At 33.0% G+C, this 25845-nt stretch overlaps 2 protein-coding genes across 9 annotated transcripts in view; both read left to right on the forward strand.

Moving 5' to 3' along the window:
- Positions 1 to 25845, forward strand: part of LOC127701283 (uncharacterized) — a 526465-nt gene that overhangs the window by 142659 nt on the left and 357961 nt on the right. The gene's annotated exons all lie outside the window — the stretch shown is intronic.
- On the forward strand, positions 544 to 13064 carry LOC127701334 (protein-L-histidine N-pros-methyltransferase-like). The gene is made up of 6 exons (XM_052205225.1): positions 544 to 872; positions 4517 to 4707; positions 5181 to 5281; positions 6083 to 6191; positions 6483 to 6664; positions 12833 to 13064. Exons 1-6 carry the CDS (start codon positions 693 to 695, stop codon positions 13045 to 13047), a joined length of 978 nt encoding a protein of 325 aa, XP_052061185.1. The 5' UTR covers positions 544 to 692; the 3' UTR covers positions 13048 to 13064.

Here is a 25845-nt window from a genome sequence, read left to right on the forward strand (position 1 = left end):
AGCAGCAATCCTCTATCAAGGAAATCATGATAGGAAATACAAGCCCGGGAATATCGTATCAATTGGGAGATATATACTCCGTATGCAGGCGCTGCTGGAATGTTGCTACATAGAAATGGAAAGTTCACAATTGGGAAGCCAGGCTGAAATCATCTCTTTTGTCGTAAAGTTTTGTTTTCAACCGACCCTCATTATCAATTTCGAGATGTAAGTCAAGATATGAGGCAGACTTAACTGTATCTGTAGTATCCTTTATCTCTAGTTCGATGGGATAGATTCGTTCAACATAGTCACCAAATTTTGTATTATTTAGTGAGAGAACATCATCTATATAGCGGAACGTAAAGTTAAAGGATATTGCTAACTTCTTAACAAGTTATGCGATGGAACAGAGAAATATGATATATCTCTGGATGAAACCAAGGATTTATAACTGACAAATATACGTTTTTGATGAAATGAAAAATTTGCCAAGTGTAGCGTTTTCATTTAAATTTTGCCGCTGCGAAACTTCTAAAACAAGGGGAAATACATTTAATTTAAACCGGAAGATGTGTTTTGCACAGCTGTTACGGTGTTATTATTTTGACTCAGGCAGAGTTTACTGATCTAGGTCTTAAAAGATTAGCAATATGTAACATGATAACGCAGAGAAAGACATATAAAAATTCCGAAAATAAATATAACATTTCATGAACTTATCCATTTATCTGGGATGTGTACTTTTAGAGCTGTTGACAGCAGTTGATATCAGGATGAGCCAAGCAGCAGATCAAATCCCCGGAATTGGTCATATTCGCAGTCCATTGTTACGTTCAGTTTACAATAAAATGAGAGAGGATGAAAAACAAAAGAATAATCCCCACGATAACGTATGTTTTAGCGAGAAATAGAGCCACTTATTATTAGAAGAAAAAGTGCAGGGGAGATAATCCAAACCTTTTAAAACACATTTTCAAAATTTGTGAACAAATTTAATCTTTTCACAGAAATGCTAGGATTAAAACTGTTTTTAAAATGCTGAAATGTTGATTATATGTTTCTTGTTTTCATGAGAACTGTTTTAAACTTCTGTCCAAACATGGGACAAAGTTAAAAAAAAGGTTCTGATAATCTAGTCCAAACCAAAATATACCAGAAACAATGTGTTCGACATGTTAGAGTAAATAGCCAGGCAAAGATAACAAAAAGAAGTTTTACTTTTTAATCATTTAAAAGGAATTATTTTATTTAACCTTATCTATTGTGTTATGAATCTGGGACTAATAGATCAATGTATTAGTCCCAGTATAAATGAACATTTTTCAATATAAATATAAAACCTTCAGTCTGGTAATTTTGAAGATATTGTAGAATATGGAGTGATTAGCTTAAAGACTTTTTCAAAATTTTAGTATGTGGAATGATTGAAAGCTTTTACCAGTTCTGAAACTTGTGGAAATAATTACTTTTATTTCATATCGGTTAAAAATTATCTTCTCTTATTGGATAACAAGGGGCCACATGACATTCTTTATTCTTTAGTAAAACATTCCATCGGTCTTTAACAGAAAAAAACAGAGCAGAAAACCAGTCGTTAACGGACTTTTAAATGTTAATGACCAGTGTGGCATGGTTTCTCTGTTTAGAGTGATGTCCCTTTAATAAAACGCAATCACGATTCAGACATTTGGAACATGGATGAACTGGAAGGCACGTCTGCTACAGACAACTCAAATGATCGTTTTGCCGTACTCTCCGATGCTGATAGAGACAAACTACTCAGCAACAAGAATTATAAAATTATAGAAAACTTTATTTTGTATTCATATACTGAAAAATTGCACTTAAATGAATGGCAGTGACTTATAGTTATCACTATGACTGGTCTTCACTCTTTCCTATAGAAATTGTACAATAACTCGAGTTTGCTTTGAACAATTTGAATTTATGAGAATTTTTTAAAAACATGGTTCCTCAATTAAATATACATAATAGTGTTACGACCAGAAAAATTGACTTTTAAATGTAGCCAACAAAAGACACAAATCAATGATAAAATTTAACAAGATTTATTATACACAAGTTTACAAGAAGTATTACACAAATAGTAATGTCAACATAACTGTCAAAATATGAGTCCAATCTTTTATCTTTTCTTTATCTGGAAATCATCTCGGAATCCACAGAGAATGTTACGTCCAATAGGTCACAATCTAGTATGATGTAGTTTGTTTATAAAAAGTGTCAATCCAACTGCTGAGAATGTTGATGTCTATCGATGTCTAAGTCTATGTCTAACTTTAGGGTCTACATACTTATATATATACTTATAACGGAAACTTCTAGATAACGGTAGATGTTTAATTTACGCATCTTTTGTTATGATCATTCTGGAAACGTTATGTAAGTGAAATAGAAAGTTCTAATCATTCCATGAGTATCAATGATTGTTCCAGTGATTTCTAAACTGCATAGTTGTAACACAATGTGTATTATTTTGTACACAATGTAAAAAAAAAATAATGTAAACATTCTTAGGCCACACAAAACAAATTAGGTCAACTTAATAAATATGATAGTTACAATATCATAACAATAGTTATTGAAGAACTGGTCATTATCGTTGGTTATCTCAACAAGATTGACCAATGATAATCTGTTTATCGCTATTTTACCTATGAAGACGTTGTTAATTTCCTTGACAACGGCATGTGTTCCCTTAGTTTCTAGCGATAATTTTCATATCACTCAACTCCGTTTTCATATCACTCGACCACTGAGAACGGAAATTATCAGTCAACAAGATCAAAGGAAAAATTCGTAAAATAGCGATAATGACCAATTCTTCAATAACTATTATATAATTAAGATTTTATATTGATAATGCAAGATTGAGTCAACTGTCAACACAATCACGCGGAAAAGAGTTTTAATATGATTTTCAAAAAATGAACACATGTCCATACTGATACAATGTACTGTAGATGAACATGTAAGTCAAGAACTAAATCACCCAGAATCTAGATGTGACAACAACAAAAAAATCCTAAATAAAGAGAAAACTTGACATGATTAAGTGATGTTCCTGCCCCAACACGGCAAACATGTGACAGATTTAAATTAGTTTAGTGAGCAGTATTACACTACATATTATTTTGATCACTGTGAAAACAAAATATACATTGTACATCTAGAAAAATTACATTGCTAATGCAATGTAGTGTACAAAGTAAAAACATAGCTACATGAACAAAGGTGAAGTTTACTGCAACAATGCTGAAAGCATGCAAGCTAAAAAAAAGTGACCTGTTGATAAAAAAGATCATACCTCAATATATTGTTATGCTTTCTTCACCCTACAATCATAATACTTCAATGTTTTGCTGGAAAAAAATTAAATTTGTATTGAACTTAAACTAATAAGTAAAATTATTTATGTTCGTCAGTTGTCATATAAAATGAAAACATTACTGTAAACCAGCTAGTTTTAGTGAGAGATTTATTAACACCACTTTTGCAAATAGAAAAATAATGTGAATTTAGATTTTTGCAAATTTAGATCTATTATACATGTAACTGAGGAACTATAAATAGAAATAAAAAATGTGTATACGATTTGATATTGAAGTATGATGCCATTTTTATGTAATATGAATAAAAGTTAGAAAGTCTGGTTTAATTGCTGTGAACTATAGTGCTAAATGGAGGTGGAAGGATAGCTTTTGACATAGAGAATCAATTTTGAATAGCATCTTATACCTATATAAAATAAAAAAAGTAATTTTTTCCAAAACTTTTGGGCCAATTGTTACCAAATAATGATATGTACATCTACAAATTATGCACAACAACAGTGCAAAATTTCATTATCCTCTTACTTGTACTAAATTTTTTCCAAAATTGATTGGCCAATTTTCACCAAAGAATAATTTGCACATCTATATATGAGGCACAACAACTGTGCAAAATGAAAAAGTGAAAACTATAGGACTCCCTCATCCGCTATGCAAGGCCCTAATAATATGAAGGTATTTGGTGTCTGTAACATAGTTTTGTCAGTTTGGACATTATATAAAGCATATCTGTTTGCTGGTCTCTTCGTTTTATTAAGCTCATAGCATATGTTTTATCCATTCATGTTTTATATGTACATTTCTAATTTTGTATTCTACATGTTCTATATCTGAAGATACGAAAACTTAGCACCAAACAAATGCAGGTGAAGTTACAAAAGGAAATTGTCCAAAAAAGCTGTAAATATGTATAAAAATCAATAAAAGAGGGCTCAAGTTAAAGACCATTTGCTGAGACTTCTATGTTATTAAAAAATATTGCATAGAAGGTTAATAGGACTTACCAAAATATTGGATAGACTACATCAACCACCAACACAAATCATGGAAAAGAAAGTTTATTGAAGAATTATTGTTGTGATCAAAATTATTTAAATGATTGAGTTCAAAAAAGTTTTAGGTTAAAAAGAAACTCAAGTAAATAAACATATTTTATTGAAATTGATTTTTATTTTTTTAAGTGGTATACAGTTGATCTGTCGAAAGTTCCAGAAGAGATTTGTGCAAAGTTTTTACAGTTTAACCAGGATGAAGAAACAAGCCAGTTCCTAAACCAATGTTATGAAAAATCTGATTGGTTATTTACTCAGCTAGGTCATTCCTTTTGTAAATCCGTACTTGGTTGGTTCATGTCAAGCACCTCAATTAATGGGTAATGCACTCTATTTAAACACTGTCTATACAACCATGGAAGCAGTATATGTCAATATACTACTTCCATGATACAACAACGTATCTTGAAATAGCATGTCAAGTGAAAGTAGATAACTATGACCTACTTATTATTTTTTTACCTTTGAATGTAGTTATGATTTACTTGAATCATTTGCAAATATTGATAATGATATTCCGTATTGTTACATGGTATAGACAAAATTGTACTTAATTCATATCTATATTTTTAATTTATGGATTATATAATCATTCTTCAAATTATGTTTTTCATTACTCCTATTTATCTTCTCTGTTAAAGAACTTGTTAAAAAACTTGTTTTTATAGTATAAGCTATACATTTATAAGAGTTTTCATAGTTATATATTTATAAGTTTAGACCATACATGTACCTGAAGCTTGCTCTCAAGATTAAATAGTCATTTGGTAATAAAAATCTTTTTTTTCTTTAGATTACTGAAAAGAGGATCAATGTTTGTATTTTCTGAAGATCAGCTAAGGCAGATGTTACATATAGCACCAGACTGGAAAGGAAATGGGTTACTAGATCTAGGTTAGAGAAACTTAATAGGACTATTCCCATGTAACTAAAAATGAAGTAGTGAAAGAGAAATTTATTATGCTTGCGTAAATAAGGGGAAATGTGGTATATACATCAATGAGAGCAGCCCAACAACACAAAACTCAAGACATCTTTAGGTCAACATGCAGTCTTCAACAACACACAAGTATCCATACAATATGTCATGCTCTAAATTGCCTAGAGTCTAGGAAAATGTGAATTTATTTAACATAGACTATCAATGATATTACAGCAATACCATTCCATAAACTATGGATGAAATTAAGATGTAACAAACACAACCACTGAAGTGGGTTAAACTAGTTTTCTGAAACCTCAATCAGTAGACAAGTAAACAATGGTAAACTACATAAATGACAAAAACATTCATATGTATCAGACAACAACCACTGGTAAGAAGCCCAACTGTGTTCAAGCACATTAACATGTGGCTGTGATAAACTCATTTTTTGAGATCTCAACTTGTAGATTATTTGCTAGTAAGTTGCCAAGGGTATCATCTTCCTAGCAGTGAATGTTCAGTCATAGGCCATTATTTATCACATGCATCTAGATTCTCAGTCTTGTGAGTGAGTTACATTATTTTTTCACTATAGACATTTGAATATGTTATTAGGTTATTAGGTTGCCCTGCTTTGGTTTTATAGCTACCCATGAATTTATATGTCCAAATTTTAGCTAATGGGTTCATCATGCAGGAAAATATAGAAATCTGCATAGAATGCATCAGAATATTACATTTAACTTGCAAGTTTTTTTTCTAAATTACAGGTGCTGGTGATGGAATGGTTACAGATATAATGGCAAAATTTTACAATGTAGTTGATACTACAGAAATGTCACCTACAATGGTCTGGAGACTAAAGGAGAAAGGATTTAAGTAAGGTCTCTTGCAATTTAATCTTCAGTTTGTAGCCTATGGAAGATAACTCAATCAAGTCAAGTTAAATAACTTTGTTAATCAAACAAAAAGTTATCAATCAGTAGACAATCAAGAAACTTTTCCTGTTCATCTTTTAGTAGATTTTTAATTGCAAGAATTGAAAATGTAAGTTATATAAATTAAGATGCTCATCATGTCCTATTTTTTAAATGTAAAAATTGTAATTTGCATGAATTTTGAATTAACAGTAAAATAAAATCGTTATATTCTATCTTTTTTTTTTCACAGCGTGATTCCAGTCGACATGTGGGACAATGGTGCTGTAACTTATGATTTGATTGGTTGTTTAAATTTGCTAGACCGATGTGATAAGCCAATGAAAATCCTTCAGTCAATACACAGATTACTTACCCCAACAGGAAGAGCTATTGTGGCTGTTGTGCTGCCTTTTGAACCTTATGTTGAATTTAGTAAGGATATTTATTTAAGAGAATGTGAGAGTATTTTACACCTGTCCTTTCCTCTTCAAATCCTCAAAACAAGATTTTTCTTGGTGCAGCTAATTAATGTTTATTAAAAAAAGGACTAATTTAGAAATCATTGATTGGTCCCTGTGTGGTCTTAAACAAGAACAGACAGCAGCTTATAAAAATAGTTTACAAGTATGGAGGTTGAATTGTTTATACATTGCATTTTAGTAAGAGAAGACAAAATTTGGTCCCTTGTCTAAATACAGAGAAGGGAAAATGGACACATTAGGTGTTCTTTCTTAAAAGGGCTATTAGGCCTACATTATTTGTCAGATTATGAAAATAAAGGTTTTATATCTGACTGCAAAGTGTCTAGACAAGTTTCTAAAATCAGTGTCAGTCAACTTTTTTAAAGAGAGTAATGCCCCTTTGAAATGTAAATTTTATGGAAAAATTGCATTGTAAGTGCTCTCAATTTTATGAAATTTTTTGTAGAAGGTTTAATTCTGCAATGTCTTTGATGAGTTCAAAGTCAGTGCAGATCAACTATTTTTATAGGAGTGATGTCATTTGGAACTGTAATTTTAATATAAAAATTGCATTGTAAATACACCTTCATTACATTTCGGAGTGTTAGACTCGTTTTCCGTTAGGAAAATATGGTTAATAATTTGGTGTTGTATTTCATTCTGGTTGTTGGTTTAGTAGGCAGGTGTTTAGGCCTTTGGATTGCTCATTGACAAGCTGTTTTCTTGAGGACTGTTCAACCTATGCTTTTCTGAATTTTCTTATCGCAAGATTTAGATCAAATTTGGATTTTTTTTTTACCTTTGAGGTGTAGTTGTTTTTACCTTTGAGGTTTAGTTGATTGATTTAAAATGGCATTCTATGTCTATTATATTTTTAAATTTCAATATGTTTTCTCATGACAGAAGGGAGGTCAATAGACATAAGAAGATGTGGTATGAGTGCCAATGAGACAACTCACCATCCAAGTCAAAATTTATAAAAGTAAACCATTATAGGTAAAAATACGGTCTTCAACACGGAGCCTTGACTCACACCAAACAGCAAGCTATAAAGGGCCCCAAAAATTACTAGTGTAAAACCATTCAAACGGGAAAACCAACGGTCTAATCAATATAAAAATGAGAAACGAGAAACACTTATGAACCACATCAAAAAACAACAACTACTGAACATCAGATTCCTGACTTAGGACAGGTGCAAACAATTGCAGCGGGTTTAAACGTTTTAATGGTACCAAACCTTCACCCTTATCTGAAACAATCGTGTAACATCACAAGATAGAAAGACACACTATAAAATATCAATTGAAATGGCTTAACTCAATCAAAAGACATATTAACACCAGTGAACATACACTGAACAAATAAGTTTGATCTATGATACAATGTAAATACAAAATAAATAAACTAAGGGAAGAATAATTAAAGTAACATGTTATACCGCTCAGGGCTTCCAAAATTTCCTGACGACAGCCGGACATTTTTCAAAGAAATATTTTTGACGGTTAATGATCAGCTGGATACTTAAATGTAACTGAGAGGATGCATTAATTGATATATGTGTCTAAATAATTAGTAGTGTTATATGCAATAAAATTATTTATAACTGTTTTGTTTTCTTCATTCTAAAAATAAATAAAATATTATCCTCGGTATTGTGTCATTTTTCTGTGTATCGTAATACAGTAACCATTATTGCATCAATCAGCTTCAGTACCTGACTGTTCTCATGTTTTTTTTCTGTTTACATAATCTATCTTCTCTCTGTGAGTACTTAACACTTTGTAAATTAAGGCCATCTTATTTGAAACTGTTGATGTTGGCTTTAATTGCAGTACAACTTGATCATCAATACACGTGATACTTTTCTTTTTGTGTATTGATTACCTGACCACGTGACTTTTACAACTGATGCGGTATTTATAGATAACATTGAGGAGGCCCAATGAAGGATATTGTTTTAAACCGTGTAAAATCTACTGAACAGTGATAACATTTTTCTTTGTACAATGATAAGTACAAAATTAAATGTTTTTGCGTAGCCAGATCAGTTGACTCGTCGATCATAATTCCCACGGCGGGACTTAACTTTACGTCGGACATCACCTCTTTCTCTATAACATCGGAAATTGTATGAATAAATTCGGAGGAGGCATTGTTCTCTTGATATAATTTAGAAGTGATCACGGCACCATTTAACTTAGTTAAATCATTTATTGACTGAAATTTGTCCATTGGTAAGTTTTCTTTAGCAATAAAGTAAGCATTACGGAACAAGGTGCACATTGCGCCGTTGTCAGTCTTTTCATGAACTTTCTCAAATACTGATACAATTGGATTACTTTTGGAAGCTGTCTCTAATTTAAGAGCTTGAATGTGGTCATTGCTATTAGCATGCTCTACAACGGCTGACTTTCGAAAATTTGTCGAACCAGGCTTAACAAAGTTATTTTTAAGTTTATGTTTTTGACAAATGTCACAAAACATGGCATTTAGCATACTGTCAAATCTTAACCATAAAAACAGTTGTAACCATTTATGAATAAAGCTTCTAGCATTTTTAGCAGATTTCGAATTTTGATCGGAATCGTCACGTTTACGTTTGCCCATGATGGCAGATGTGTAAAGTTCAATTTGAGACAAAGTCTTTATAACAGTCGGAGATTGTCATGATTGGATATTATTCTTTATGATTTTAATTATAAAAACAGTTTTTAATATGAAAACAAGAATAGAGAACGCCCCCTTATTTATTGGACAACTCAGCTTGGTATAGTTTTTCCTATATATTTTAGTAAATTTTCCCCTTGAGAGTACCCCAGTATTTAACACGATGTACAGTGTTAAATAAAATAATATATATCATTTACAAATATCCTTATTTGAAGAATATCTTTTAAATATCAGGATACTTTTTTAAACTGAATGCTCATTTAAAATAATATCTATAAAGCGTAATTAAATAGGATGTTGTTCCATACACGCTTACATGTTTGACCTCGTTTACCTGATTACCTTTATGTACATTGTTATGCATCATTAATTCTATTGATAAAGACAAGCTAAGGACACCTCATCAAAGGTAACAAACCTGTAATCAGTGAATGATTTATGGCTTCAATATAACTTATTGAAGGGATAATTGTTTGACAGCTTGTTGTTATTTAAATAAAAGAAAACGTGTTTTTTTCTACTTTTTATTGATGTACACAAGCTAAAGACCAAGCCGTACATTTATGTACCCAGAGGATTAGACTAACTGAGACACTTCAAAGTATCTGAAATATGCTGCTTCTGTTTTATTAAACCCAATTATGACCGAAATAGATTGCCACAATTATAAACTAAAATGCCCAAACGGACATTTTTATCGATCGATAGTTGGTAAAAATTGAAATGACCGTTTCATGAAAATGCCTTGAATAACAAAATGTGGCACACCAATTCTATTTGACCGTTTGAGGCTGAGAGCAGCCGGTCTTTTTATGAAAGTTTCGGTCAAGTCCGGAATATATGACCGTTTTGGAAGCCCTGATACCGCTGTGAAATGTTAAACAATTTTAAGAAAAACAATATGCTTGAACAAAAATATCAACCATTTGCAATTACTTTAAACACAGGTAAATGAAAATAATTTTGTTGTTAGGTATACATGTACAATTCAAATAGAGAAAGGAAATATTTTTACAAAATAAATAATTTTGATGTTCATGGTATGAAGAAGTGAAAATTTATAGTAATACCAAACACTTATCAAAGCTGGTATATGTTTGTTTTAACAATTAACACTTTTGCTCAAAAGATAAAAAAAAAACCAGCAAGGGTCACCTTTTTATTTTAGAGAGTTTTGCTGCATAAAAATGAAAATTCTATGGAAAAGAACATTTATAGTGCTTTCAAGCATTTGTTGTCATATTTTTATGGAATTTATAGCAAAGGATTAAGTTGGCAATGTCTTGAATGAATTAAAAATACCGTGATCAGCTATTTTAGAGGACTTGTGTCCCTTGAAAATGTAAGTTTTGTGGAAAATTTTAATGTAAGTGCTCTCAAGCTTAGATTTTATATCTGATATTTCTTAAATATATCTCAAAGGGACAATTATCAAAATGACCATTGATCAAATATTTTCAGTGGAGTTAAATCCAAATTATTCCCCTTGGAAATGTAATTTTATGAAAAATTGCATTGCAAGTGCTCTCATGCCTGCATTTCTTGTCAGATTTTTATGAAAGGTTGGAGTTACATCAAATCAATTGACAGATTAATTTTATTCCTTAATCAAATTCATACAGTTTACAAGATGCCATTGACATGTCTGCAATTAGCATATTAGCATATTAGGATTTGTATGAATGGTTTTTGTCGAGCCTGCGACTTTTGTGGCAGAAAGCTCGACATAGGGATAATGATCCGGCGGCGTTAGCTAACTTCTTAAAAGCTTTATATTTTAGAAGGTGGAAGACCTGGATGCTTCATACTTTGTATTTAGATGCCTCATGTTACGAAGTTTCCGTCAGTCACATGTCCAATGTCCTTGACCTCATTTTCATGGTTCAGTGACTACTTGAAGAAAAAAAGTTAAGATTTTTTGGAATGTTAAATTCTCTCTTATTATAAGTAATAGGATAACTATATTTGGTATGTGCGTACCTTGCAAGGTTCTCATGCCCGTCTGACAGTTTTCACTTGACCTCGACCTCATTTCATGGATCAGTGAACAAGGTTAAGTTTTCGTGGTCAAGTCCATATCTATAAGCAATAGGTCTACTATATTTGGTGTATGTAATGATAGTAAGGTGTACATGTCCAACTGGCAGGTGTCATCTGACCTTGACTGCATTTTCATGGTTCAGTGGTCATAGTTTAGTTTTTCTGTTTTGGTCTGTTTTTCTAATACTGTATGCAATAGGTCAACTGTATTTGGTGTATGGAAATATTTTACGATGTTCATGTCAGTCTGGCAAGTTTTATTTGACCTTGACCTCATTTTCACGGTTCATTGCTCAATGTTAAGTTTTTGTGTTTTGGTCTGTTTTCCCAATACTGTATGCAGTAGGTCAACTATATTTGGTGTATGGAAATATTTAATGATGTACATGTCAGTCTGGCAGGTTTTATTTGACCTTGACCTCATTTTCATGGTTCATTGCTTATGTTAAGTTTTTGTGTTTTGGTCTGTTTTTCTTACACTTTAAGCAATAGGTCACCTATATTTGGTGTATGGAATGATTGTAAGGTGTATATGTCTGTCTGGCAGGTATCATCTGACCTTCACCTCATTTTCATGGTTGATTGGTCAATGTTCAGTTTTCCTGGTTAACTTTTTTTCTTGGATACCTTAAGCAATAGGTCAACTATATTTGGAATGATTTTAATGTGTACATGTCTGTCTGGCAGGGTTTAAATGACCTTGACTTTATTTTCATGGTTCATTGGTCAATATAGAATTTCCATGGTTTGGTCTGTTTCTTTTATACTATAAGCAATAGGTCATTTATATTCTGTGTATGGAGGGATTGTATTAAAGGTGTACATGTATTTCCGGCTTGGTTTATCTGACCTTGACCTTATTTTCTTGGATCATAAATGTTAATGTGATACTTGTAGTAAAACTTTAAATGTAGGACTATCAACATAAAATCAATGGTCAGTATAGTAGGCGAGACATTTCAGCGTGTGCACTCTTGTATTAGCATTGTTTGGGATTTGTTTGAAAATTAGCACAGGTAAAATATTTTAAAGAGAGTTAATGTATGGAAAACTGCATTGTAAGTGCTCTCAAGCCTATATTTTTTATGGGATTTTTATGAAAAATGTAACGAAAATAAAAGTGATTTTTTTTTTGAGTAATTGTCATTGGACCAAAGTAAGTACATTTATAAAAAGAACAACTTTCTACCTTGATGTGCTATTCTTTTGACCATGCAGTGTTAACAAACCACCTATATTTCTCCTGTTAAAAAATCTACTTTAGTGTTAAAGTATTGAAACTAGACCAACGTCATCATGGAAATCGTCTGTATGTTATGAGAAAAAAAATTGTTTGTGAAAGAGATGCAAATAAAGTTGTAAAAATATAATTTTATTTAGTCAAATGATTAAGTCTCTTTTTACAACCTCAAATGTTTCCTTTCAGATTCCTCAGATCATAAACCTATAGAAAGTCTTTTAATCAAAGGGAAGACATTTGAAGAACAGGCTGCTAGTTTTATAACAGATGTGTTCCAACCATTAGGATTTATTGTAGAACATTTTACAAGACTGCCTTATTTATGTGAAGGAGACTTGAATCAGTCATTTTTTGTCTTAAACGATGCAGTTTTTGTGTTAAAACTGAAGGACAACGGGTAATAAATGATTTAAAATTATTAGAATTTATCTAATTTTTAACCAAACTGTCCCTAAATCTTCAAAATGGAGTTTTTTTTTTAAAACTGTGTTGGATTACAGGATTTATTTTTAGTTGTAATTGGCTATTATCTTTAAAACAGCTATAGATATAAAGATTGAAATCTGACAAGGGCAAAATTTTTTAGATTGTTGAGAACTGGTTGGCAGGCGGAGTCATCAGACAGTTTTTAAACTAGATACCTCAATGATGATTGTGGCCAACTTTGGTGAAATGTAATTTGACCAAGTACTTTAAGAGAAGATTTTTGTAAGATATGAGGAGTTGGCTCTTTTAAAATGCTTTCAGAATATCAAAAGAAAAAGTACATTTTTGTCGAGCCTGCGACTTATGTCACAGAAAGCGAGACATAGGGATAGTGATCCGCCGGCGGCAGCTGCAGATACGGAGGCGTTAAAAACTTCTAAAAAGCTTAATATTTCAGAAGGTAGAAGACTTGGATCCTTCATACTTTGTATATAGATGCCTTATGTTATGAAGTTTCCGTCGGTCATATGTCCATTGTCCTTGACCTCATTTTCATGGTTCAGTGACTACTTGAAGAAAAAAAGTTAAGATTTTTAGTATTCTTAATTTCTCTCTTATTATAAGTAATAGGATAACTATATTTGGTATGTGCGTACCTTGCAATGTCCTTATGCCTGTCAGACAGTTTTCACTTGACCTGGACCTCATTTCATGGATCAGTGAACAAGACTAAGTTTCCGTGGTCAAGTCCATATCTTAGATTCTATAACAATAGGTCTACTATATTTGGTGTATGGAATGATTGTAAGGTGTACATGTCCAACTGGTAGGTGTCATCTGACCTTGACCTCATTTTCATGGTTCAGTGGTTAAAATTAAGTTTTTGTGTTTTGGTCTGTTTTTATTTTTGCGGTCATATATTGGTATGACGTTGGCGTCGTAGTCGTCGTCGTCCGAAGACACATTGGTTTTCGCACTCTAACTTTAGTTTTAGTGAATGGATCTCTATGAAATTTTACCATAAGCTTCAATACCACAAAAGGAAGTTTGGGATTGATTTTGGGGGTTATGGTACCAACAGTTAAGGAATTAGGGGCCAAAAATGAGCATTTTTGTAACTTCCAGACATAACTTGTGTGTTAGTGTATGGATCTCTCTGACATTGTACCACAAGGTTCCATATCACAAAGGGAATGCTGGGATTGATTTTGGGGGTAATTGCCTCAAAATTTTAGGAATTAGGGACCAAAAAAGGGGCAAAAAACAAGCATTTTTCTAGTTTCATGACATAGTCTAGTCAATTTAGTGAACAGCCTGCAACTAATTGCAACACAAAGTTTTTCTCTGAAAAACAAGTCTGTTACTATCTATGAACAACATGCTAAAACTATACAAAAATATATTTTGCAGAAAGTGGTGTAATTCATGTAAACATTTTGTAGTAAAAGTAAGGTTATATGAGTTGCCTCCCCTTATTTGCCAAAGTTGAAAAAAATAAATTTATACAAAAAATGATCTGTACTTTTTATAACAGTTGTAGTAATACAATACAATACATGATTATCTCAATTTAAAAGAATAATATTACAAATGCATCACTTTCCTGTCTCAAAATTTGTATATTTGAATAAAGATAAAGACCGAGATTCTGTTCTGCTATTTTACAATCCAAGAATCTAATTATCCACCACAGTGTTGGTATGTAACCTATTATAAATGGAAATCTGTACTGAGTTAAATTAGCCAACTTTGTCACAATCTTAATCGGTATTTGAAAGAATTCTGCCCCTGTGTTAAAGGCACGCACAGTTAATTTATAGTTGAGGGAGGGGTTCTCGAAACACATGTTTTGTCCTTTATAAAAAAAAAATATTATTGCAAGACTTAACTTTTGAAATTCAAAGTCTTTTATGTATTTTTTTCCACAACTATATAAAGAAAACTTTTTTTTTTTTCATTTTTCTTCTTGAACAAACATGTTAAGATTTAGAATCCAACAATGTTTTCATGAAAAAATAAGAATGATGAGTGTAAAGTGATTGTATGTTTAATATTTTTTCACAAATGAAAATTTCAGGCTCCTCCAAACAAATAGCTACTCATGTAATTAGCGACGATCTCATTACTCACACACCAGCTTTGGCTGTAACACTGAATCAACTTTTCATTGGTTGCTAATTGGATGTGTACTGATTTATATTGTAGTCGGTGCCAACAGAATATACACCTATTGAGTGTTTGTGAGGGTAATAGCAAGTTTGTTGTCCCTGAGATACCAACTATTGCTTGAGGCGAAGCAGAGGGCAATAGTTAATATCAAAGGGACAACAAACTTGCTATTACCCTCATAACCAGTCAATAAGTGTTTTATTATACCGAACAAACCATCTTTCTAAAAAGTATCTGAAAGAAAAGAAAAATGTCACATAAACAAAATGAACTATAAGTTTTTTTTTATAGTCCGTGTTGTATTTGTAAATATTTCATTTACTGCAATCTAGACTAGGAATACTTGTGTATAAATTCCCGTGCATATGATAAATTCTACTAGACTAGCTAAAGTACTGTACACCAAAGCAATCACATTTTCTGAAGACGACGACAGACCCATATTATTCATTTACTATATATATCTTAGATCTTTTAAAAATGCGTCGCAAAGATTTTCTTTTTCTTTTTTAATTGCTTCTGGTAAGTGATATATTAATTTGAAATTACGACAGACACAAACAGATTAACAGAGTTTGACGTTGCCAAGCGCACAAATCCAAGCAGAATACTTAATGACGTCATTGTTGTCCAATGAAAAATAAGTATGAAAAAGAATGGGAAATATGATTATAAAACTATTAACCGGGGTAATATGCTTTGAAACTATTGACTGGCAAATAGTCTGTGGAATGAAATAGCACAACTATTTCAGTATTTTTTTTTATAGAAAAAACATAATGAGGTATAATAATATTTACTCATCAACTGTAATTAGCTTTGAACTAGCTATAAGAACTCGGTGTCTTTTTGTTAATTGATTATATACTCTGTGCTGATCGTTTTGAGTGGAGCCCTCTCCAACTGAGTTTCACAATTTGTTCTTATGTTGTTTGCTATTTTATAACTTTTCCTGATTATGGGAGGGCTGAGTGCTCGCAAACATGATTAACCATGCACACTATTGATATTATTATCACAAGTATAAAGTGGCCCTTATTATTGGAAAGTTTTCTCATTGGTAATCATACAACATCTTCTTATGTTTTTAGAGTGGGGAGATTTTGCAATAAATCATGGTTTCACTGGCAAGCGATCGAACATACTACCAAGAGGTCACTGATAGAGTTTTGTGGACCTCAAAAGCTAAACATTTATATTCTTTAGGCATGAGGTGTATTTTTTTTAATATTGTTTAGTTTCGTTCAAATGAGTTGAATACAGGTCAGCACATTCCGGAAGCAGAAAAAGGCGTCTTTAACATTGATATTTCTGTAATAGAATATAATTATGAATAAAGAGAGATTTGAGGTTTTTAAAGTCAATGAGAAAGCAACCCAAACGACTAATAAAAACCAACAGACATAATTTCAGATTAGACATGACTATCTTTATATATGAAACGCTATCTCTGACCATAAGTCACCCACTTTTTTAGCTCACCTGGCCCGAAGGGCCAAGTGAGCTTTTCTCATCACTTGGCGTCCGGCGTCGTCCTTTGTCAGCGTTAACTTTTTACATTTTGAACTTCTTCTAGAGAACAACTGAATGGAATGAAACCAAACATGGCATGAATGTTCCTTATGAGGTGCTGACCAAGTGTTGTTACTTTGTAGCGGATCCATCATCCAAGATGGCCGCCAGCGGGGGACTTAGGTTAACATAGGACCCTATGGGAAATGCATACAAATGTCTTCTTTTAGAGAACCACTGAATGGAATGAAACCAAACATGGCATGAATGTTTCTTATGAGGTGCTGACCGAGTGTTGTTACTTTGTAGCAGATCCATCATCCAAGATGGCCGCCAGCGGGGGACTTAGTTTAACATAGGACCCTATGGGAAATGCATACAAATGTCTTCTTTTAGAGAACCACTGAATGCAATGAAACCAAACATGGCATGAATGTTTCTTATGAGGTGCTGACCAAGTGTTGTTACTTTGAAGCCGATCCATAATCCAAGATGGCCGCCAGCGGGGGACTTAGTTTAACATAGGACCCTATGAGAAATACATACAAATGTCTTCTTTTAGAGAACCACTCAATGGAATGAAACCAAACATGGTATGAATGTTCCTTATGAGGTGCTGACCGAGTGTTGTTACTTTGAAGCCGATCCATAATCCAAGATTGCCGCCAGCGGGGGACTATGTTTAACATGGGACCCTATGGGAAATACATACAAATGTCTTCTTTTAGAGACCACTGAATGGAATAAAAGCAAACATGGCATGAATGTTCTTTATGAGGTGCTGACCAAGTGTTGTTACTATGAAGCTGATCCATAATCAAAGATGGCCGCCAGCAGGAGACTTAGTTTAACATTGGACCCTATGGGAAATACATACAAATGTCTTCTTTTAGAGAACCACTGAATGGAATGAAACCAAACATGGCATGAATGTTCCTTATGAGGTGCTACCGAGTGTTGTTACTTTTAAGCCGATCCATAATCCAAGATGGCTGCCAGCGGGGGACTTAGTTTAACATGGGACCCTATGGGAAATACATACAAACGTCTTCTTTTAGAGAACCACTGAATGAAATGAAACCAAACATGGCAAGAATGTTCCTTATGAGGTGCTGACCAAGTGTTGTTACTTTGAAGCTGATCCATCATCCAAGATGGCAGCCAGCGGGGGACTTAGTTTAACATAGGACCCTATGGGAAATACATACAAATGTCTTCTTTTAGAGAACCACTGAATGCAATGAAACCAAACATGGCATGAATGTTCCTTATGAGGTGCTGACCAAGTGTTGTTACTATAAAGCCGATCCATAATCTAAGATGGCCGCCAGCGGAGGACTTAGTTTAACATAGGACCCTATGAGAAATACGTACAAATGTTTTCTTTTAGAGAACCATTGAATGGAATGAAACCAAACATGGCATGCATGTTCCTTTTGAGGTGCTGACCAAGTGTTGTTACTTTGAAGCTGATCCTTCATCCATGATGGCTGCCAGATGTGGACAATGTTTAACAAAGGACCCTATGGACAATACATACAAATGTCTTCTTTTAGAGAACCACATACTGAATGGATTGAAACCAAACATGGCATGAATGTTCCTTATGAGGTGCTGACTAAGTTTTGTTACTTTGAAGCTGATCCTTCATCCATGATTGCCGCCAATGGGGGGACTTCCTTTAACATAAGACCCTATGGGAAATACATACAAATGCTTCTTCTAGAGGTGCACTGAATGGAATGAAACCAAAACATGGCATAAATGTTTCTTATGAGGTGCTGATTAAGTGTTGCTACTTTGTTGCCGATTTACTGTTCAAGATGGCCACCAGGATTTTTTATTAAATTACAGGACCAATATTAAACCAAATTTGGCCTCACTCATTATTAGGGTATCTGTTATGATTTTAATCTATTTTTACATGATTTCCAAAACCAAAGTAGAATCAGGTGAGCGACACAGGCTCTTGAGAGCCTCTAGTTACAGTTCTTAGACTTAAGATGATTACCTTTTATAAAATTAATTCATTGAGATATCTTAAAGAAGGAACTTGGTAATGCTTTTCTTTATATACATATATATATTGACCATAATATTTTCATACAGCAGACATCCCATGTTAGATCTTTCACAGTCATAATCATTATCATTTGGTTAATGTTTCAGATCACCACAAACAGGTTTACAGGGAACACATAAGGCGCTGTAACTATTAACATTTCCTCCAGGAAGTGATCCCATCAATTCATTCAACAGTGCTTATCTCATTTCCAACATCCAAAATTGGACCACTTTGGTACAATTACTATTTAAATTCAAGCTCTTGGGGTAAACTTATAATCATATTAACAAAGCTGCCCTTGAAATTGCCTTAAACAATGTCAGAACTACATTTCATGCTAATTCAGTGAAATAGAATATGTTCCCAAATTTAAAGCTTATATATCTGAAATTAAACATAGATATTGATAGAGCTTGCTAAATAAGATTGGTCTGTGTTTAACTGTGACTTTATGCAATTCAAATGTTGAAAAAGTAGCTAATGAAAAAATACACAAAAAAGGACTACAATCTATGACGATGCAAGGACACTACAAAAATAACTCTTACAGCAATTATCATGACAAAATCAAAGTCAGTAACCAAACTGATTTACAGTTATTTTTGAACACAATCATTTTTTTGTTTATTATACCTACATGTATAATTACTATAAATACATAACAGAAACATAAGATAAAAATTTCAAGCTTCCACAAAATGCACTTCTTTTAAACTGGGTTTTATTGTGCGTTTATTTATTCTACATTGTAAAGAGAAACTAGAGGAGGATTGAGTTCTCACACAACATGTTTTACCCCAGCCACATTATTGCACCTATCCCAAGTCAGGAACCTCTAGCCTTTGTTTGTCTTGTGTGTGTGTTTTTTTTTATATAATTTTGGTTCATTTGTATGTATTGGAGTTTCAAGGGTTGTGCCCATTTCGCTGAACTAGTGTACACAATAATTAAAGGGTCAGCTGAAGCCCACCTCTGTGTGCCGGATTTATATATATAATTACTTGCTATGTTAAAGACCCATTATCATTCAGGGGCATTACTTAAACAAGTAATTTTTTTTAGTTACTTACATTGGTAATATAGTGGCCTTGTTTTCTCTTTGACACATTCCCTGTTTCCATTCTCCATTTTCGTTTTAAAAATCAAACTGGAAATAACCAAGATTTTAAAATTTTCATTTTTTATACCCCTAACTTAGGGGTATTATGTTTTTCGGTTTGTGTGTCCGTTCGTTCATCAGTCTGTCTGTCCCGTTTCGATTAAAGTAATTTGTTCAAGTTTTTGGTCAAGATTGTTTTTGATGTCAACTTGAAACTTAGTACACATGTTCCCTATGATATGATCTTTCTAATTTTAATGCCAAATTAGAGTTTTGACCCCAATTTCACACTCCACTGAACATAGAAAATGATAGTGCGGATCGGGCATCCATGTACTATGGACACATTCTTATTTTGTAATTAGTTCGTATAACAAAATATTTCACACAACAAATTGATTAGTATTGATATTGATAACAATAGGAAAACATATGCATATAAACATAAGATAATATAGTTCCTGTTTTCAACGTTTTTTCACTAAAAATCACTCATTTCACCTCAAAATTACCTCATTATGAAAAATAATAACTAGAGGACTACATAATATACTATTAAGATAAGGTTTCCTGTCTTCAACAAGCTTTAGGTCTAAAAATGTAACCATAATTAACAATTTTTCTTCTTTTCCAGTTTTCAGTTTTTTTTCTCTAAAAACCACATATTTTACCCAAAAATAACCCTTTCAGCAAATTATATCAATGTATAATTTTAGTATGTTGTTAGTCCAAGTCTATATTATAATTTGCACTAAAAAAACCTTGTGTTGCAATTAGTTCGAGGTTGAGTGATTTTAGAGCTAAATTGACTAGGCTAACAATAACTTGTGTGTAAGTGTATGGATCTTTCTGAAATTGTACTACAAGGTTCCATATCACAAAGGAAAAGCTGGAATTGAGTTTGGGGGTAATTGCCCAAAACGTTTAGGAATAAGGGACCAAAAAGGGGCCAAAAATAAGCATTTTTCTAGTTTCCAGACAATAACTTGTGTTCAAGTGTATGGATCTCTCTGAAATTGTACTGCAAGGCACCATACCACAAAGGGAAGGCTGGGATTGGTTTTGGGGGTTATTGCCTCAAATTTTAGGAATTAGGGGCAAAAAACAAGCATTTTTCTAGTTTCAGGACAATAACTTGTGTATAAGTGTATGGATCTTTATGAAATTGTACTACAAGGTTCCATATCACAAAGGGAAAGCTGGGTTTGAGTTTGGGGGTAATTGCCCTAAACGTTTAGGAATTTGGGGCCAAAAAGGGGCCAAAAAACAAGCATTTTTCTAGTTTCCAGACAGTAACTTGTGTTCAAGTGTATGGATCTCTCTGAAATTGTACTGCAAGGTACCATACCACAAAGGGAAGGCTGGGATTGAGTTTGGGGGTGATGAATCATATGGGGGTTCAAAAAATTGGGGGGATTTTTTTCCTCTTTAAAATTTTCCATTTTGAATTGGTTATTTCTGATTTATATATAAAAGCAAATAATAATGATATGGTTTGAATAGGTAAATTAAAAATTTTTAAGTTCTTAGACCACATTCATCCTGTGTCGGAAACCTATGTCAAATATTTAATCACAATCCAAATTCAGTGCTGTATCAAGCTTGAATGTTGTGTCCATACTTGCCCCAACTGTTCAGGGTTCGACCTCTGCAGTCGTATCAAGCTGCGCCCAGCGGAGCATTTTATTCTAATACTGTATGCAATAGGTCAACTTTATTTGGTGTATGAAAATATTTTACAATGTACATATCAGTCTGGGAGGTTTTATTTAACTTTGACCTCATTTTTACGGTTCATTGCTCAATGTTCAGTTTTTGTGTTTTGGTCTGTTTTTCTTAAACTATGAGCAATAGCTCAACTGTATTTGGTGTAAAGAATGATTGTAAGGTGTATGTGTCTGTCTGGTAGTTATCATCTGACCTTGACCTCATTTTATATGATTCATTGGTCAATGCAAGTTTTCCTGGTTAAGTTGGTTTCTTAGATACTATATGTAATAGGTCAGCTATAATAAAAGCAAGTAATGATTGTAAGGTTTACATGTCTGTCTGGCCGGGTTCATCTGACCTTGACCTAATTTTCATGGTTCATTGATCAATGTTAAGTTTTCCTGGTTAAGTTTGTTTCTTAGATACTATCGTGCAATAGGTCAACTATATTTAAATAGATATAAGAAGATGTGGTATGAGTGCCAATGAGACAACTCTCCATCCAAGTCAGAATTTATAAAAGTAAGGTGTACATGTCTGTCTGGCCGGGTTCATCTGACCTTGACCTCATTTTCATGGTTCTTTGCTCAGTATAATGTTTTAATGGTTTTGTCTGTTTCTTGTATACTATAAGCAAAAGATCAATTATATTTGGTGTATGGAATGATTTTAAGGTGTACATGTAATTCTGGCTTGGTTTATCTGACCATGACCTCATTTTCTATGATCATGTTAAGTTTATGTGACACTTGTAGTAAAACTTTATATTTAGGACAATCAGCATATAATCAATGGTCAGTAATGCATGCAAGACATTTCAGTGTGTGCACTCTTGTTTCCTACTATAACATGAAATAAAAAATTTCCTGTAGATTCCTTGATAAATATTTTAATTTCTGAGTTAAAAAGGCAAAGGTAAAAAAAATTGAAATCCATTAAAAATATTCTACTTTTGTTAAATATAAGATATTTTTATGCCCCTGTCGTCAACGGAGAGGGCATAAAGTGTTACCCTTGTCCGTCTGTACGTACATATATACGTCCCAAAATTGGTTTCTGTTCTCTAACTTTTAGATTGCTTCAACCAAATATTATGAAACTTGTACACAATGCTTATTACCACAAAACACAGATCAAGTTAGAAGTTAGGTGGCGTCACTTGTACCATTCTCGAGTTGTGCCTCTTTATAACGATATATTCTGGCGGTGGCATCATCTATGTCCCATGGACACATTCTCCATTTATCTTTAAGTACTAATAAAATTAAAAGCACATAAATTTGTTCTGTTAAATGAATTTTCTAATTAGGGAGCTACCATTTGATTTTTAGGGGGGGGGGGGGCCTAGGATGAAATTAGAAAAAAGGCAGAAAGTGCAAAATAAAAAGGCAGGACAGAGATTACAACTAAAAAAAAAATGCAGGACAAAATTTTTCATCCTAGCCCCCCCCCCCCCCCCCCCCCCATAAAAATCAAATGGTAGCTCCCTTAGTAAATTACATTCCTGCATTTAAAATTTGCTGACTTGATTGAAAATATAGACCTCGTGTGTTTTTTTACAATCCAAGATGGTGGAGATCTCCCATACAACCTTAAACCAAATCTTTACCCTAAAGCAGCATTGATGGACACAGAGGAAAACATGATAACTTCTTCTATAGTCAGCGGGGCATAATAAAAAGAGATGTTGGGTACACTTCTGAGAAAGAGACGGCAACTTAACTGCACAAATAGTAAAAAAACTATTAAGGGGTCAATCCACAATCGTAATTGGCAAATCATGGTTAATTTATATTTCTATACAATATGTCAAGCCAAAATGACCAATCTATAAAAGTAGTGAACAAGTTTAACAGACATTATCAAAGATCTGCCATCAACACCAAATTCTTGATGTACACACTTTTTCAAGAAGATTTTGTTTCCCTCTAGCAAAAAATTTTCTTTCATAATTAAAATATTATATACACAGCACAGAATCCACTTTTGTCATTCTTTGCCTTCGCAGGAGGATAAAATGGGTATTTGGGTCAAAGAGAATATTGTTGAAGACGATGTCATTTGGTTGTTTGTTTAAAACCAACTGATCCTAATTACCATTGTCAGCACAGTGCTACAATCAACAATGTCATTGGTTTGCACTAAGATCTGTCTCTCTAATGTTGATGAGCCTTATCGGAGTAGAAAATATAAGTACTTGTCTTGTATGAAGATAAAGAAGACTTCTTTGTGAGTTGATACTTCAGTGTACCAACTTAATATAAAAAAACGTTCAGTTTTCAACAATTATTTGTGAACCCAAACATGCATGTGCATACACAAAAAAACTTAATTCATTTAAACATACACAAGCCTTTAACAAGCAAAATTGTCAAATGTCAAATCATACTAAAAGAAGCTTAATACTGTAAGGGTCCTTCATATAACTTTAATTTTCGACATAAATTCTTTTTCATCTCCCCTTTTTAGTTAATTTTGTGAAAATATCTTAAAATGACAACCTATCTATTTTGAAATAAACTGTTGACACAGATATGTAAAGGCTGTATGTAATTTTGACAGAAAAATGCATGTAAAATATGCAAAGTATTCAAAGTAAATGAACCATGATTGAAGTTAAGTGCAAAATAATTTGCGTGGAAAAAAATATATATGCTAATGCTAATAAAAATATATCAAGTATCATTGACGTATCATAGGTCAGTTTCCCTTTAAGCAAGGATTTGTATACAAATCCTTGCTTTAAGTGATCTAATCACAATCTTTAACATGTAAACTTGTACCTGTAGAAAACTTATTTTAAGGATATCACATCTTAATTTTTACGGTGATGTTGTTTACAAGCCTGGAAATTTAGATGCGATCTAGGTAAACTTATCGATCCTTTAAATAAACTTATTCTAAAAGGTTACCAACTCAACACTGTAATTCGATCTTTGAAAATTAGTTTTTATTGGTATAAATATTGAATTTGTTATCAGTAAATTAAAACCAAACTAATATTATTGTTATATACATATGCACATTCTGACACGGTTCTACAACGTGTTGATACCTGTATTTTGGCATTGCACAAGGTCATGTTTTCCTCTGACTGTTAATGATGTCTTTACACTTAATCCATTGGATGTTGGATGTGTTTTGTTACTTGTTTTTCTGCCTTGTATCGATCAGATGAGCTGATCCCTTTTCAACTAACTTTTATAGCTTGTTCATATGTTGTGCTGTTACACCACTGTCCCAGGTATGGAGAGGGTTTGGGCGCCCACAAACATGTTTAACCCCGCCACATTCTATATGTGCCTGTCCCAAGTCAGGAGCCTGTAATTGAGTGGTTGTCATTTTTTGCTGTTTCTCATATTTGTTTTCGTTCATTGTTTCGCATAGTTTGTTCTTGGTTGTGCCTTACACCTCTGTCCAAGGTTAGGGGGAGGGTTGGTGCCTTCAAATATGTTTAACCCCACCACATTCTATATGTGCGTGTCAGGAGCCTGTAATTGATTGGTTGTCATTTTTTGTTGTTTCTCATATTTGTTTTTTTTGTTCATTGTTTTGCATAGTTTGTTCTTGTGTTGTGTTGTTACACCAATGTCCCAGGTTAGGGGAGGGTTGGTGCCTTCAGACATGTTTAACCCCGCCACATTCTATTTGTGCCTGTAGTTCAGTGGTTGTTGGTTCATTTCTGTCAAATTTGTTTTTTCGTAAATTGTTTTGTTATATATTAGGCCGTTAGTTTTCTCAATTGAATTGCTTCATATTTTTCATGTCAGGGCCTTTTATAGCCTACTATATGGTATGGGTTTTTCTCATTGTTGAAGGCCATAGGGTTGCCTATAATTGCTAACATCCAATTCATTTGAACTTTGGTGGATAGTTATCTCATTGGCAATCATACCAATACATGTTAACTAAGCAAAAGTTTCAAAGTCAATAGAAGATGACTGAGGGGACAGGGCTAAATAATCTCCATATAAATGAGATGTGCTAATGCTTATACAACTGCATACCAAATATCATTGACTTACCATTAGTGGTTCCCCTTAAACTGACCTAATAAAAAAAATTTAACATACAGTTGACGACGCTGGAGACAAGCATACTCAAGTCTCAATTTTGACTCTGTCAAAACAAGAGAAAAATATCATAACAGATTAGAAAGCATTAATATAAACAGTACCTTTTGAAATTTTAGAATATGCTTTAAAATATGCCAGATCT

This window comes from Mytilus californianus, unplaced genomic scaffold (genome assembly GCF_021869535.1).
Source record: "Mytilus californianus isolate M0D057914Y unplaced genomic scaffold, xbMytCali1.0.p SCAF_5, whole genome shotgun sequence".
NCBI classification, from domain to species: Eukaryota; Metazoa; Mollusca; class Bivalvia; order Mytilida; family Mytilidae; genus Mytilus; species Mytilus californianus.

What these genes read in the sequence shown, in the direction of transcription:
- LOC127701334 (XM_052205225.1), top strand. Translation starts at nt 693, where the DNA reads ATGAACTTATCCATTTATCTGGGATGTGTACTTTTAGAGCTGTTGACA. An exon ending in TCAAGCACCTCAATTAATGG is followed by an intron (nt 4,708 to 5,180) that starts GTAATGCACTCT and finishes TTTTTTCTTTAG; the next exon opens with ATTACTGAAAAGAGGATCAA. An exon ending in TGAACCTTATGTTGAATTTA is followed by an intron (nt 6,665 to 12,832) that starts GTAAGGATATTT and finishes GTTTCCTTTCAG; the next exon opens with ATTCCTCAGATCATAAACCT.